Here is a 13,931-nt window from a genome sequence, read left to right on the forward strand (position 1 = left end):
ATGTAATTTTTCCAGCGTGTACAGTACAAGCAATGTCTGTAGTTCCTTTGCACTCTTGTCTGTGTATCAAAACTTAGTAAGACCTTCATGAGCTACTCAATAATAATTAATAAATAATAGTTAATTAGATAATTTAGATTGAAATTTGAGTTCATTAATTCAGAACCCCAGACATGTAAAAGAATTATTGACCTTACTTATTAATGCAGCTGTGTCAGTAAGAATATCTGAAATGTCAGTGTGCAACTTGTTCATATGTTCAGAGATTTCATCTATGCATCTATTTCAACATTAATTTCTGAAATATCCATATGTAGCTTGCTTATATGTTCTGAGATCTCTCTCTTGATGACCATAACAATATTCTTACTTCACCTTGTGTCTTGAGCCAGATACAATTTCCTTTGCATTCTCCAGGTTTCTATGGTGACCCCAGAAAAGGTGGGCAGTGCTACAGTAAATGCCATGCACGCAACCTTATGTTTGGTGCAACCAAGGGACACCTGGGGGCACAAACAACAGGGCTATCCACACCCACCACTTGTATGTGGGTCCTTACGCCCTTCCACTCCCTTACACCGCCCTTCACCCTCACAGAGAATCCTGCTGCATCTGCTCAACCCACCCAAGAACCCAAGTTTGACTCTGAGTCAGGGTAAGTTATTGGTTAATTCCTTCAGTCCCTTGTGTCATTTCTAAGCTGAATAAAATTGCCCAGCAGCAACAGGGAAAAATAATTAAAACTTGATTGTACAGTACTGAAAGAGGAAATAGAGAATGTTTCCAACCTCTTGCAGAGTGAAGGATTTCTCAAGGGCTGATTAAAATCATCTGGAAATAAGAGTAAAATAAAATAAAAGAGATGCATGGTAGGGCAGAGGTTGTTGGAGCGACCTTAATAAGAGAGGGCAGTGTTTGGACTCTCCCTGTACTGTTGTTTGCAGATGATACTGTATTGTTAAGTGAAGACAAAGGGGAACTGCAAGGCTTGGTGAATGAGTTCGGGAGAGTGTGTAAGAAACGGAATTTAAAGGTGAATGTAGGGAAGAATAAACTTATGGTCTTTGAAAGAAGTGAAGTCGCTGAATGTCCAGTGAGACAGGATGAGGAGGAAATGGAAAATACAAGTGCATTTAAGCACTTGGATAATGTGAAGTGTAAGGATTAAAGTTTAGAGGGTGAAGTGCTTGAAAGGGTACATCAGGGAAGAAAGGTTGCTGGTTCTTTGAAAGCATTGATAAGGAACAGGGAAGTGAGCATGGAAGCAAAAAAGTCACTGCACGACAATTGTGATACCAACTCTAACATATGGAAATGAAGCTTGGACCTTGTTGGAAGGACACAAGTCAAGAGTGAGAGCAGTGGAAATGAGTTATCTGAGAGGAGCATGTGGAGTTACATGGAGAAACAGACTAACAAATGAGGAAGTTAAGGAATGCTATGGTGTGTATGTGGATGCGATAGAAAGCATTAGGAGAAATACATTGAGGTGATTTGGTCAAGTGGAGAGGGTGGAGAGCGAGAGATTGATGAGGAGAGTGTATGCGAGTGAGGTGGAGGGGGGGAAAGGGACGGGGAGGCCGAGGATGAGATGGAGGGATGTAGTGGAGAGGGATATGAGAGAGGGGAGTTTGAGCTAGGAGCAAGGCAGTGGAGTGGCATTGGACAGGGTGGCATGGAAACGATTTGTTTGCAGTCACCTCTTACGGGACTGAGGCATCTGGCAATAGGTAGATAGACAGAAAGTAAAAATGTTTTATCATATTTAAATGTGCATGACAAGAGAAAGCAGGGATATCATAAGTGAGCAGTGTGTGAAAAATAACAAAAAAAAGATAGTGGAGGATATTGAGGATTCTTGTAGAAAACATTACAACTTGTTGCTGAACAAAGAGTTTAACTGAAACAGAGAAAGTTTGGAGACAGCTGATCCAGTGTTTGGCCCTAGGTCCTTGGTTGATGTTGGTACCATGGGCAAGGCAGTTGACAGAATGCAGCTGGGAAGCCTGCAGGTGTGCCTAGGCTGTCTGCTGAGTTGTTGAAGGTCATCGGAGATATAGGAGTGGGTTTAGTTACTGATTTAATCAGTTCTTTTGTATGCAAATGTGTTGTTCCAGATGACTGATTGAAGAGGGGGATTTAAATCTGTATAAAGAGAAAGACGTTGCCCTGGAGAGAGGAAATTTTGGAAGCATAAAGCTTGTGGACCACATAATGAAGATAATGAAGAGAGTCCTGGAAGGTATAGTAAGGAAAAGAGTGAATACAGGGGAAATGCAGTTTGGGTTTATGCCGGGCAAAGGGACCCCAATGCAATATTCGTAAGGAAAAGAGTGCATATTGCTAAAGCACAGTTTGGATTAGTGCAAGGCAAAGGGACCACTGATGCGGTATTTATTGTCTGACAGCTTCGGGAAAAATACTTTGTTTTTGTTGCTCTGGAGATGGCTTTTAACAGAGTGCCCAAAGAAGCTGTGAAGTGGGTAATGAAAAAGCACGGGATTGAGGAATAATTGGTTAAAGTGATTATGGCAGCATACAAAGATGCCTGCACATAGGTGAGAGTAATTGCAGGTTTGAGTGATGGATTTTCAGTGAATGTTGGTGTGCATCAGGGGCCAAGTTTAAGCCCCTTATTGTTTATCATAGTGCTTGAAGCTGCTCTCACATGACTTTTGAACTGGACTCTTATGGGAAGTGTTTTATGCTGATAATTTGTTGCTGATCTCATAGAATGAGAGGGCAGCAGAGGAAGAATTTAGCAAGTGGAGAGGTGAAATGGAGTACAGTACAAGAGATTGAGGGTAAACATGGATAAAACAAAAGTGATGATATCAAAGCAGGTGGCAATATTGTCATAGTAGAAGGAGTATGGCCCAGTGCAGTTTGCCATAGGGGTGTGGGAATTAACTCCATCTTGTGCAGTGTTTGTGATAAATGGTTGCATTAGAGATGAGGTGACATTAGAGGTAAACTGCAAAATAATGCTGACTTTGAGTGTTGCTGTTGTTGTTGTTGATCAACCATGGTCAGTCTGGTTGAGTAGACCCATCAGCCACTGGCAAGTAACTACCCCTGCAGGGCCATCCCATGCAGTAAATCAATGTGTGCAGGTTCGGTTTGTGGGTGGATGCTGCATTTGTCTCCACCCAGTTAACAGGAGCACCATAGTAGACTCCAAATCACCCCTTTATCTTGTTATATGGTGACCACCCAACATTTCATATGGTTTCCTGGGCTACAGGAAACTAGCCTGTTACTGAATGTAGAACCACCTGATATGGAAGGAAGACTAATAATAGTAACAGGAAGGAAAGGGAGAATTAGAAAGAGAGGAGGACAGACACAGATATAGAATGATAAAGATAAAGGAAGAAGTAGGCACCACTACACCAAGCAAATGGATGATGGTTGCCACTACCTACTGCTGGAGTGTGCAGTATGCAAAGGAGAACACACAAAAGGAGAGAGGCAGAAAAGGATTAATTTTGCCAGTGAGTCTTGAGTGTGTGTGGAGAAGTTTTGTTATTTGTGGGACTTGATATGTGCTTGACAAGGGACTGGAGCCAGGTGCTTGACATAGGACTGCAGCTAGCGTGGTAGCAAAGGTTGGAAGAAGTTTAGGGATTTGTTGCCTCTCCTGACATTGAGAGGGCTCTCCTTCCTCAGTGCTAAGAGTCCCAGTATGCAGCATGTGTTAGGAGCATAATGCTTTACAGTAGTGAGACGTGGGCAGTTACAGGGAGACATTCTTAGTTCAAACATACAGAGATGAGAATGGGTAGATGGATGTGTAGTGGATCCTTGAATGACAGACCTGGGGGGTCAGGATTGTGAATGATGAGAGGAAGGATGGGACTTAAATGTATTAGTTATATAATAAGGAGTAGATTGAAGTGATTTGGGGATGTGTAGAGAATGGAGGATGGTACCTGGGTGTAGAGGGTGAGTAGTAGTAATGTTATGGGTAGAGATACAAGAGGCAGACCAAAAAAGACTTGGGATGAGATTATACAGTGTGACCTCAGGAATAAGGGACTGAATAGAGAGGCTGCCATGGATCAAGCAGCATGTAGAGCTGCCATAAGGTGGCCAAGCCCGTTGCATGTAAACATGTTGGCTTTGTAAACAATGGTTTGACGCGTCTTTTTAACGTATTCATTGGATTGAGTGTTAGACTGGTGAATATGAAGCTATATATGATGAAAGTTTGTACCTATCAAGTGGAGCTAGGTTTCAGTGGCTTGAATAGGGAGTGAATGGGAGGATGACTAGTTCAACTGGGCATATTTTGATTAGTATCTCTTTCTATATTTTTTTTTCCTCCTGGCTCTCTAGGCCCTACTTCATGGTGTGGATGGTGATGATGACTGATAATGAAGTTAAGATGGGAACTGTCTAGGGTTGGAAAGAGCAAGTTATTTGATATCATGTTAGGGGTGACCATGACAGTATAATCTTCAGGCATTTTTCCCTGTATTGTTGTATATTTCTTTACTGTAATCAATTTCATTGCTTCACACACTAAGCATTTTATTCCCGTGGTGATCGCTGTTACTTTCTTTACCAAAAACCAGAACCAAACATACCTAACCTACCTATAACAGATTAACTGAACTTAGTATAATGTAAACCTGATAAGCTAACCTAACCTTTCCTAGACCTTCACAGGAAAGACAGTCCCCAAATTGAATACTGTCAAGTACAAAATATGTGTCCCAATACAGCATCAACCTGCTCTTCCACAACACTTCATTGTCCTTCATATACTCCACTACCTTGCCTTTCTACCTGTTTCTCAGCTTGCTTTTTCTTTACCTTTCTAATCCACTCTCATAAAACTTTGCTTGGTGCAGAAAATTATATTTATAGATAGCAGTGAGATCAGTAATCTTTTTTTTAAGTATTTATTGCAACACACACACAAAAAAAAGAGTAGCTTAAACAGAGACTTACTGTATTTGCTTCATATAGTCAACCCACCTCAGTGTATTGTAACTAAAGTTTCATTATGTTTCTCACTGTATCCACCTTCACTCCATATTCATATTTCATTCCCTTCAGACATATATATATATATATATATAATACATACATACATGCAGTATATAGATCTGTACGTGCTTGTAGAAAAGTCAGTGATAGGAATGGTTGCTGATACGGGGGCTGTGAGAGGACGCTGTGGAGTCTGTCAGATCATATGATTGTGGTATGCAAGATCAAGCTGAGAGGAGCAGTCAGGGAGAAAGACTGAAAGTTGAGAAGCTGAGGATCAAAGAAATGGCAGATGATTACAGGACCAAAGTAGAGGATGAGTTAGAGTCAGTGAACTGGAATGAAATGGATCTGGACAGCCTGTGGAATGCATATAGGGATTGCTTAGTTAGGAATGCGAAAGTGATGTGTGGTGTGGCAAGAGTATCAACAAAAAAGAAGGGTACGGTATGGTGAGATGAGGAGGTTGAGAGGGCAGTGGAGGAAAAGAGGAAGAAGTAGCTAAAGTCGTTACAGGATAGGGATTCGGTTGAAATAAGAACTGAGTATATCGAGAGCAAGAAGCACGTAAAGAGACTAGTGAAGACGAAAAAGAAGGAGGTAAATGATGATCTAGGAAGAAAAATGAATGCTAACTACTCTGAAGATAGGAAGTTATTCTGGAAAGAGGTGCTGAAATGTAGAAGTGAAAGCAGAAAGAAATGTGATGGTGTGAAGGATGCAGGTGGTAGGTTACTAACCCATGGAGATGAAGTAAGGACCAGATGGAAAGAGTATTTTGAAAGCCTGATGAATGGGAATAGAGAGAGCAGAGCGGCTGTAAACATGATTGGTTTTGGGGGTGTGCAGAGAAGGAATGCAGTTCCAGGAGACGTGACACTCGCACAGGTGAAGAGCACTGTGAAACAGCTGAAAAATGAGAAAGCAGCTGGGGTTGATAAGGTGTATGCAGAGATGCTTAAGTGTAGTGGAGAGAGTGGAATAAAGTGCTTGTTGGAGACATGTAAGAAGGCATGGATGAGTGAAACTGTGCCTGCAGAGTGGAAAAAGGCTGTGATTGTACCCCTGTACAACAATAAAGGTGAGCGAAGTGAGTGCAAGAATTATCGTGACATAAGTTTATTAAGTATGGTAGGGAAGGTATATGGAAGAATTATTATAGAGAAAGTAAGAGAGGTAGCAGAAGTCCTAGTGAGTGATGAACAGAGTGGCTTTAGGATTGGCAGAGGATGTGTGGATCAAGTATTTACAGTGAGACAGGTAGCAGAGAAGGCATGTGAGAAGGACCATAAGGTGTTTATGGCATTCATGGATCAAGAAAAAGCATACAACAAAGTAAACAGAGAGGGATTGTGGAAAGTTTTGTGCATGTATGGTGTAGATGGTAAGCTGTTAGGTGCTGTGAAGAGTTTTTATGGTGGTAGCGAAGCATGTGTAAGGGTTAATGGGCATCTAAGTGAGTGGTTCACGATCAGTGTGGACGTGCAACAAGGTTGTGTGATGTCCCCTTGGTTGTTCAATATACTGTATATATGGATGGGGTGATGAGAAAAGTAAAAGCACGAGTAATGGAGAGAGGGATGGCGCTGGTAATGAATGGCGATAGATGGAATATCTCAAATTGGTTGTATGCTGATGATGCAGTCCTGCTTGCAAGTACCGGACAAGAACATGATAGGCTAGTGCAGAGATTTGCTGATGTCTGTGAGCGTCGTGCCTTGAGAGTAAATATAAAGAAGGGTAAAGTGATGGTTATTGAGAGAGAAGGTGACTCCCAGTGTGATGTCACAGTGAATGGAGAGAGACTGTAATTGGTGAGAGAGTTCAAATACTTGGGTACAGTGATAGAAAAAAGAGGAAAATATGCAAAAGATGTTGAAAGTAGAGTGACACAAGGAAGAAAAGTGGCTGGTGCAATGAAGGCCATGATAAGAAACAGAGGCTTGAGTGTTGCAGAAGCACGAGGCTTACATGAGGGAGTGTTAGTGCCAACTCTAACATATGGGTGTGAGACTGGTGTGGCATGAAAATGAAAAGTCAGGAGTAAGAGCAGTGGAGATGGGACTGCTGAGGAATGTATGTGGAGTACAGACGGTGGATAGGATACGAAATAATGTGATTCGTGAAAGGTGTGGAGTGAGGAAGTCGATGGACACCAGAATCGAAGATTGTCCTAAGATGGTATGGTCATGTGGAAAGAATGGATAACAATAGAGTGGTAAAAAAGGTATACCTGAGCGAATATGAAGGAGGGAGGAGGCGAGGTAGGCCAAGGAGAAGGTGGAGAGATATGGTGGATGAGTGTGAGGAAGAGAGGTTTGGAAGTCAGTGAGGCTAGGGAACTAACAAGAAATCGAGCTGGCTGGATGAATTTTGTGAGGAGAAGTGCGTGATCAGGGATTTTGGCACCCTTTATGAGCATGGCAGCATCCGGACTGACTCAATTGGATGCACTGTGTGAAGCTGCAGAATGTGGTGAATGTTTTTGGTGTATCTGATGGAGACAGGATTCCGGGAGCCTCAGTGATGAGTGAATGGAAGTGTGGCCTATTTGGATTGGGCAAGTTTGTGCTGTCTGGACATTGCTGCTCCTCACCCTGCCCTTGGGTGGGGAAGGAGGTCTGGATGATGATGATATATATATATATATATATATATATATCTTTGATCTCAATGTGGGACTGAAACAGGGTTGTGTGATGTCTCCATGGCTGTTTAATATATACATGGATGGGGTTGTAAAGGAGGTGCAGGGTAGGGCAGTGGATGTGGGGGTGGCTTTAATGAATGAGGGTGAGATTTGGAAGCTTCCGGTGTTGCTGTTTGCTGATGATACGGTACTGTTGAGTGAAGATGAATGGGAGTTGCAAGGTTTGGTGAATGAATTTGGGACAGTGTGTAGGAGGAGGAATCTGAAAGTTAATGTAAACTAATGTAAAGTTATGGTGTTTGAGAGGAATGAAGTCACAGAGTGTGCAGTGAGGTTGGATGGTGAGGATATGGAGAATGTGAGTGCATTCAAGTACTTGGGTAGTGTGATGAGTAAGGATGGAACTTTGGGGGATGAAGTGCGTGAAAGGGTACAGCAGGGAAGGAAGGTTGTTGGTACACTGAAAGCAGTGATGAGAAATAGGGAGGTGAGTATGGAAGTTAAGAAGTCACTGCATGATAGTATTGTGATCCCTACCCTGACATATGGAAGTGAGGCATGGACCTTGCAAGAGGGGAACAAGTCAAGAGTGAGAGCAGTGGAAATGAGTTACTTGAGAGGAGCATGTGGAGTGACGTGGAGGGACAGGTTGACGAATGAAGAAGTGAAGGAACACTGTGGGGTGGATGTGGATGTGGTTGAGAAGATTAGGAGAAATACAATGAGGTGGTTTGGACATGTGAAGAGAATGGAGAATGAAAGACTGACTAAGAGGGTGTATGTAGGTGAGGTGGAGGGAGGGAGAGGGAGAGGTAGACCGAGGATGAGGTGGAGGGATGGAATTGAGAGGTATATGAGGAAGGGGGGGGTGAGTTAGGGGGAGGGCAGTCAAATGGTGGGTGACAGAGTGACTTGGAGGCGTTTTGTCTGCGGCCACCCTTTGCGGGATTAGGGCGTCGGGCTATAGATAGATAGATAGATATATATAAACATATATATATATATATATATATATGTGTGTGTGTGTGTGTGTGTGTGTGTGTGAAGAATGATGAAGGAAGAGTAATGGTGAACAGTGAGGATATTAAAGATGCATGGAGAGAGCATTATAGCCGGTTGTTGAATGAGGAGTTTGACTAGGGCAGGGAAGGTTTGGAGCCAGCAGATCCAGTGTTTGGCCCTTGGCCTTTGATTGATGCTGTTACTGTGAGTGAGGCAATAGGCAGGATGAAGGTGGGGAAGGCAGCAGGTGTGTCTGGGTTGACTGCCGAAATGTTGAAGGTCTCAGGAGATACAGTATGGGGGTGAGGTTAGTCACTGACCTGATTAATATGATTATTTATGAGTGTGCTGTCCCAGATGATTGGCTGAAGAGTGTAATTGTAAATGTGTATAAAGGGAAGGGTGATGCTCTGGAAGGAGGAAATTATAGAGGTATAAAGCTTTTAGATCAGATAATGAAGGAAATGGAGAGAGTTTTAGAAGGTATGATTAGAGAAAGAGTGAATATTGATGAGATGCAGTTGGGTTTATGCCAGGTAGGGGGACCACTGATGCCATATTCATTGTTCGACAGCTTCAGGAAAAATATATTGGTAGGAGAATGGATCTGTATTTTGTTTTTGTTGATTTGGAAAAGGCCTTTGACAGAGTCCCTTAAAAGGTGATGGAGTGGGCAATGAGAAAGCTTGGCTTGGAGGAGTGGCTGGTTAGGGTGGTTATGGATGAGTTTTCCATGAATGTTGGTGGGTGTCAGGGGTCGGTTTTGAGTCCCATGTTGTTTATCATGGTACCTGAAGCCCTCTCACATGACTTTAGAAACGGACTCCTGTGGGAGATGTTGTATGCTGATGATTTGGTGTTGATTGCAGAGAACGAAAGGGAAGCGGAGGAAAGGTTTAGGAAGTGGAAAGATGGTATGGGGCACAAGGGCTTAAGGGTAAATGCAGATAAAACAAAAGTGATGACATCTAGGGTTGGTGGCGGTACTGTCAAAGACGAGGGAGAGTGACCATGTGCAGTTTGCCACAAGGGCGTGGGAAGTAATTCTATCTTGTGTGGTGTTTGTAATAAATGGGTGCACAAGAGATGTAGTGGTATCAGAGGTAGACTGCGAGATAATGCTGATTTTATGTGTATGGTGTGTTGGGGAGAGCAGGTGGAGATTGTCAGGTGTGAAAGGATTGAACTTGCTGGTGAATCTCTTGAATGTGTGGAAGAGTTTTGTTATTTGGGAGACATGTTGTGTGCTGGAGGTGGGGCTGGAGCTAGCTCTTTGGCTAGGGTGAGAAGTGGTTGAAAGAGTTCAGGGAGTTCTTGCCTCTTCTGACATTGAGGGGACTCGCCCTACGTGCTAAGGGGTCTTTGTATGCAGCATGTGTTAGGAGTGTAATGTTGTATGGTAGTGAGACCTGGGCAGTAAAGGAGGAGGATATTTGCAGGCTCAGACGTACAGAAATGACAATGCTTAGGTGGATGTGTAGTGTGTCCCTGCGTGCAAGGTCCAGGGGGGATGGGTTTACGATGGAAGAGTTGAGAGGTAGGATGGTACTGGAGTGTATTGGTGTTGTGATGAGGAGAGGTAGATTGAGATGGTTTTGGCATGTGGAGAGGATGAGGGATGATAATTGGGTGAGGAAGGTGAGAAGTGTTAATACTGATGGTGGGGTTATGAGGGGTAGACCGAGAAAGACATGGGACGAGGTCATTAAGTGTGACCTCAGGGTTAAGGGACTGAACAGGGAGGCTGCAATAGATCGTGCAGCATGGAGAGCCGCCATTAGGTGACCAAGGCCGACGCATGCAAGCATGTTGGAGCCTTAAAAAATTAAACGAAATGATATACAGTATATATATATATATATATATATATATATATGTATATACTGTATATATGTATCGTTTTGTTTTGTTTCATTTTTAAAGGCTCCAACATGCTTGCATGTGTCAGCCTTGGTCACCTAATGGCGGCTCTCCACGCTGCACGATCCACTGCAGCCTCCCTGTTCAGTCCCTTAACCCTAAGGTCACACTTAATGACCTCGTCCCACGTCTTTCTCGGTCTACCCCTCATAACCCCACCACCAATATTAACACTTCTCACCTTCCTCACCCAATTACCATCCCCCATCCTCTCCACATGTCCAAACCACCTCAATCTACCTCTCCTCATCACAACATCAATACACTCCAGTCCCATCCTACCTCTCAACTCTTCCATTGTAAACCCAGCCCCTCCAGGCCTTGGACGCAGGGACGCACTGCACATCCACCTAATCATTGTCATTTCTGTACGTCTGAGCCGGCGAATATCTTCCTCCTTCACTGCCCAGGTCTCACTGCCATACAGCATTACACTCCCAACACATGCTGCATACAAAGACCCCTTAGCACATAGGGAGAGCCCTCTCAATGTCAGGAGAGGCAAGAGCTCCCTGAACTTCTTCCAACCACTTCTCACCCTAGCCACAGAGCTAGCTCCAGCCCCACCTCCAGCACACAACATGTCTCCCAAATAACAAAACTCTTCCACACACTCAAGAGATTCACCAGCAAGTTCAATATATATATATATATATATATATATATATATATATATATATATATATATATATATATATATATATATACTGTATATATATATATATATATATATATATATATATATATACTGTATATATATATATATATATATATATATATATATATATATATATATATATATATATAATTTCATTTCATTTTTTAAGGCTCAAACATGCTGGGATGTGTCAGACTTGGTCATATAATGGCAGCTCTCCACACTGCATGATCTCTGGCAGTCTCCTTGTTCAGTCCCCAATCCCTGAGGTCGCACTATACGACCATCCCAGGTGTTTTTCAGTCTGACTCTCATAACCCAACCCTCAGTGTTCACATATTTTACCCTTGGCACCCAGTTGTCATCTTCCACCCTCTCAGCATGCCCAATCCGCATCAGTCTACCGCTCGTCATCACAACACTAATACATTCAGATCCCATCCTTCCTGTGGACTCTTCATTTGTAATCCTAACACCCATTGCCTTTCATTCAAGGATGCACTAGCCATCCATCAAGTGATCATCATCTTTGTATGTTTGAGCCTCCTTCACTACAGTGACATCTTTTTTTGTCACCAGATGACTGTTCTGTGTGGGAAAGAGTTTTGGAATTGAAGGAGTTAGACATAGCTTTCATTAACACCTTCACCATTAGAGGTCTTGCTTAAGTCAGAATTAAACTGTCAAGAGATGCCAAAAATATAATGAAAATTGTGTCCTTGGAGTGAAGGGCATAAATGAGGAATGTCTATACACATACTGTGTCTGCCAAAATTAACTGGGCTTCTTTACCTCCCCAGGACTTACCTCATTCAGCTGACAGTCGAAGAGATTAATGTGTACTGTGGTGAGGGGATTGTTTACATCTATGATGGGCTGCCAGACTTTGTGTCAAATGCCAGTCATGTCAAGACTCGCATTGTAGCTGCATTCTGTGACACACAGGCCACATACCCAGTTACAGTTGAGGCCAGGTCTGGCTTCATGACAGTCTACTACCAGAAGGGGCAACCATCGCAAGGGTTCAATGCCAGCTATGAGGTTATTCATTGTGGTGCTCTTGGGGAGAACCATGTGTGTGAGGAGAACCACCCAGTGTGCAAGGAACGGAGGCGCGGTGTGCACTGTGACCTACCAGTGTGCCCCAACAAGTGCTCTGAGGCAGAAAACAGAGGCCGCTGCCATGCTGGTGATGGACAGTGTGTGTGTAACCCAGGATTTGTTGGTGAGGACTGCAGCATTATACAGCAGGACTACCATGTAAGTTGATATTCTGAGCTGCAAACACCTTTTTGGGCTATCCATAAGTGTGTGTGTGTGTGTGTGTGTGTGTATGTGTGTGTGTGTTCTTACCTAATTGTATCTTTACAGGAATGAGTCAAGCTCGTACTGTCCCGTGTCTTAAACCATATTTATCGTACATGTCCATAAATTTATGAATTGTTTTGGCACACACTATTTCATTCGGTAGTGCCTTCCACTGATCAATTGCCCTATTTGAGAAACTAAATTTCCGTACGTCTTTATCACCTCTCTTTTTATGCAGTCTTCTGCAGTGTCCTCTTGCTGATGTATCCCCATAGGTTATGTAATCATTCATGTCTATTTTCTCCTTCCCTGATACACATTTATATATCATAATCATGTCTTCTCTTTTCCTTCTCTCCAATGGTTTGGTGAATATACTTTGTATAATAGTGAGCTTGAGTCTATCTTTGACCATCATTGTCCTGATTTAGTAAAGACAGTCATTGTACATCATAATTCTCCATAGTATTCACAAATCATGCTCATCAGCAGAGAAATGTGGGTTCAGCCTTTAAATTATTTTACCAACATCTTTGGTCTTAATACCAGTCTGAATTCTGTTCACATGTTCTTTGAATCCATAACCCCTCTAACTTGGTTCCTATCAGAAACCCAACTCTCTCCCTCTACTGACTTATCCCCATCCAGTTTTCCTGGTTACCATATCCTCATTAACCTGCATAACAAGCATAGCACTTGTTGTTATATAAAATCTGAATATGCAGTTGACTGCATCATGAACTTCGCGTCTACAAATTTTGATTACTCATGACACAAATTAAATTATTTTATCATAACCAAATACAGTATATCTATATACTATAGTTTATTGCTTCCCAATGCCTAATCAGAACACAGCACATTTGGCACTATATCCGCATAGTTGACCAACCTTAACCTCACCCTTACTACGGAAATTACCGTGTTGGGTGATTTTAATGTCCGTAGTGTATAATGGTAATTCCATTCTGCCAGGACTGACAGTATTAGCTTAGAATAAGGGCCATTTGCAGAATCGTTTCATCTCATCCAACTGATACAACAACCAACCAGAATACCAGATAATCCATACCACAGCACCTGTCTCTTGGACCTGTTTCTGACAGATAACACAGATCAGTATGGGATAGAGTTACTGCCATGACTCAGATCCTCTGATCACAATCTCACCAAAGCCTCATTCGTCATTTGCCCCAATCCTCCCCATTCTGAACAAGTCAGGGTGACCAAATGGCACTTTGATAGGCCAGACTGGGTGGATTTAGAAATTATCCAGCTGATATTCTGTGGCAGTCTCTCTTATTCACTGACATTAGTTCTACACAGTCCCACAGTAATGACTTAATACAAATTGCTGTGGATTTGTTCATACCCAGTCAACAATTTACTAAAAGATTG

At 42.6% G+C, this 13,931-nt stretch overlaps 1 protein-coding gene across 1 annotated transcript in view; it reads left to right on the top strand.

Moving 5' to 3' along the window:
• Nucleotides 1–13,931, top strand: part of Megf8 (multiple EGF like domains 8) — a 70,196-nt gene that overhangs the window by 43,941 nt on the left and 12,324 nt on the right. The window contains exons 17-18 of the mRNA XM_080275525.1: nt 418–597; nt 12,025–12,485. Coding sequence (XP_080131651.1) covers nt 418–597; nt 12,025–12,485 — 641 coding nt within the window. The remainder of the gene's footprint in view (nt 1–417; nt 598–12,024; nt 12,486–13,931) is intronic.

This window comes from Coenobita brevimanus, chromosome 62 (assembly GCF_032717465.1).
Source record: "Coenobita brevimanus isolate Jiangsu-jjx chromosome 62, ASM3271746v2, whole genome shotgun sequence".
Classification (NCBI taxonomy): domain Eukaryota; kingdom Metazoa; phylum Arthropoda; class Malacostraca; order Decapoda; family Coenobitidae; genus Coenobita; species Coenobita brevimanus.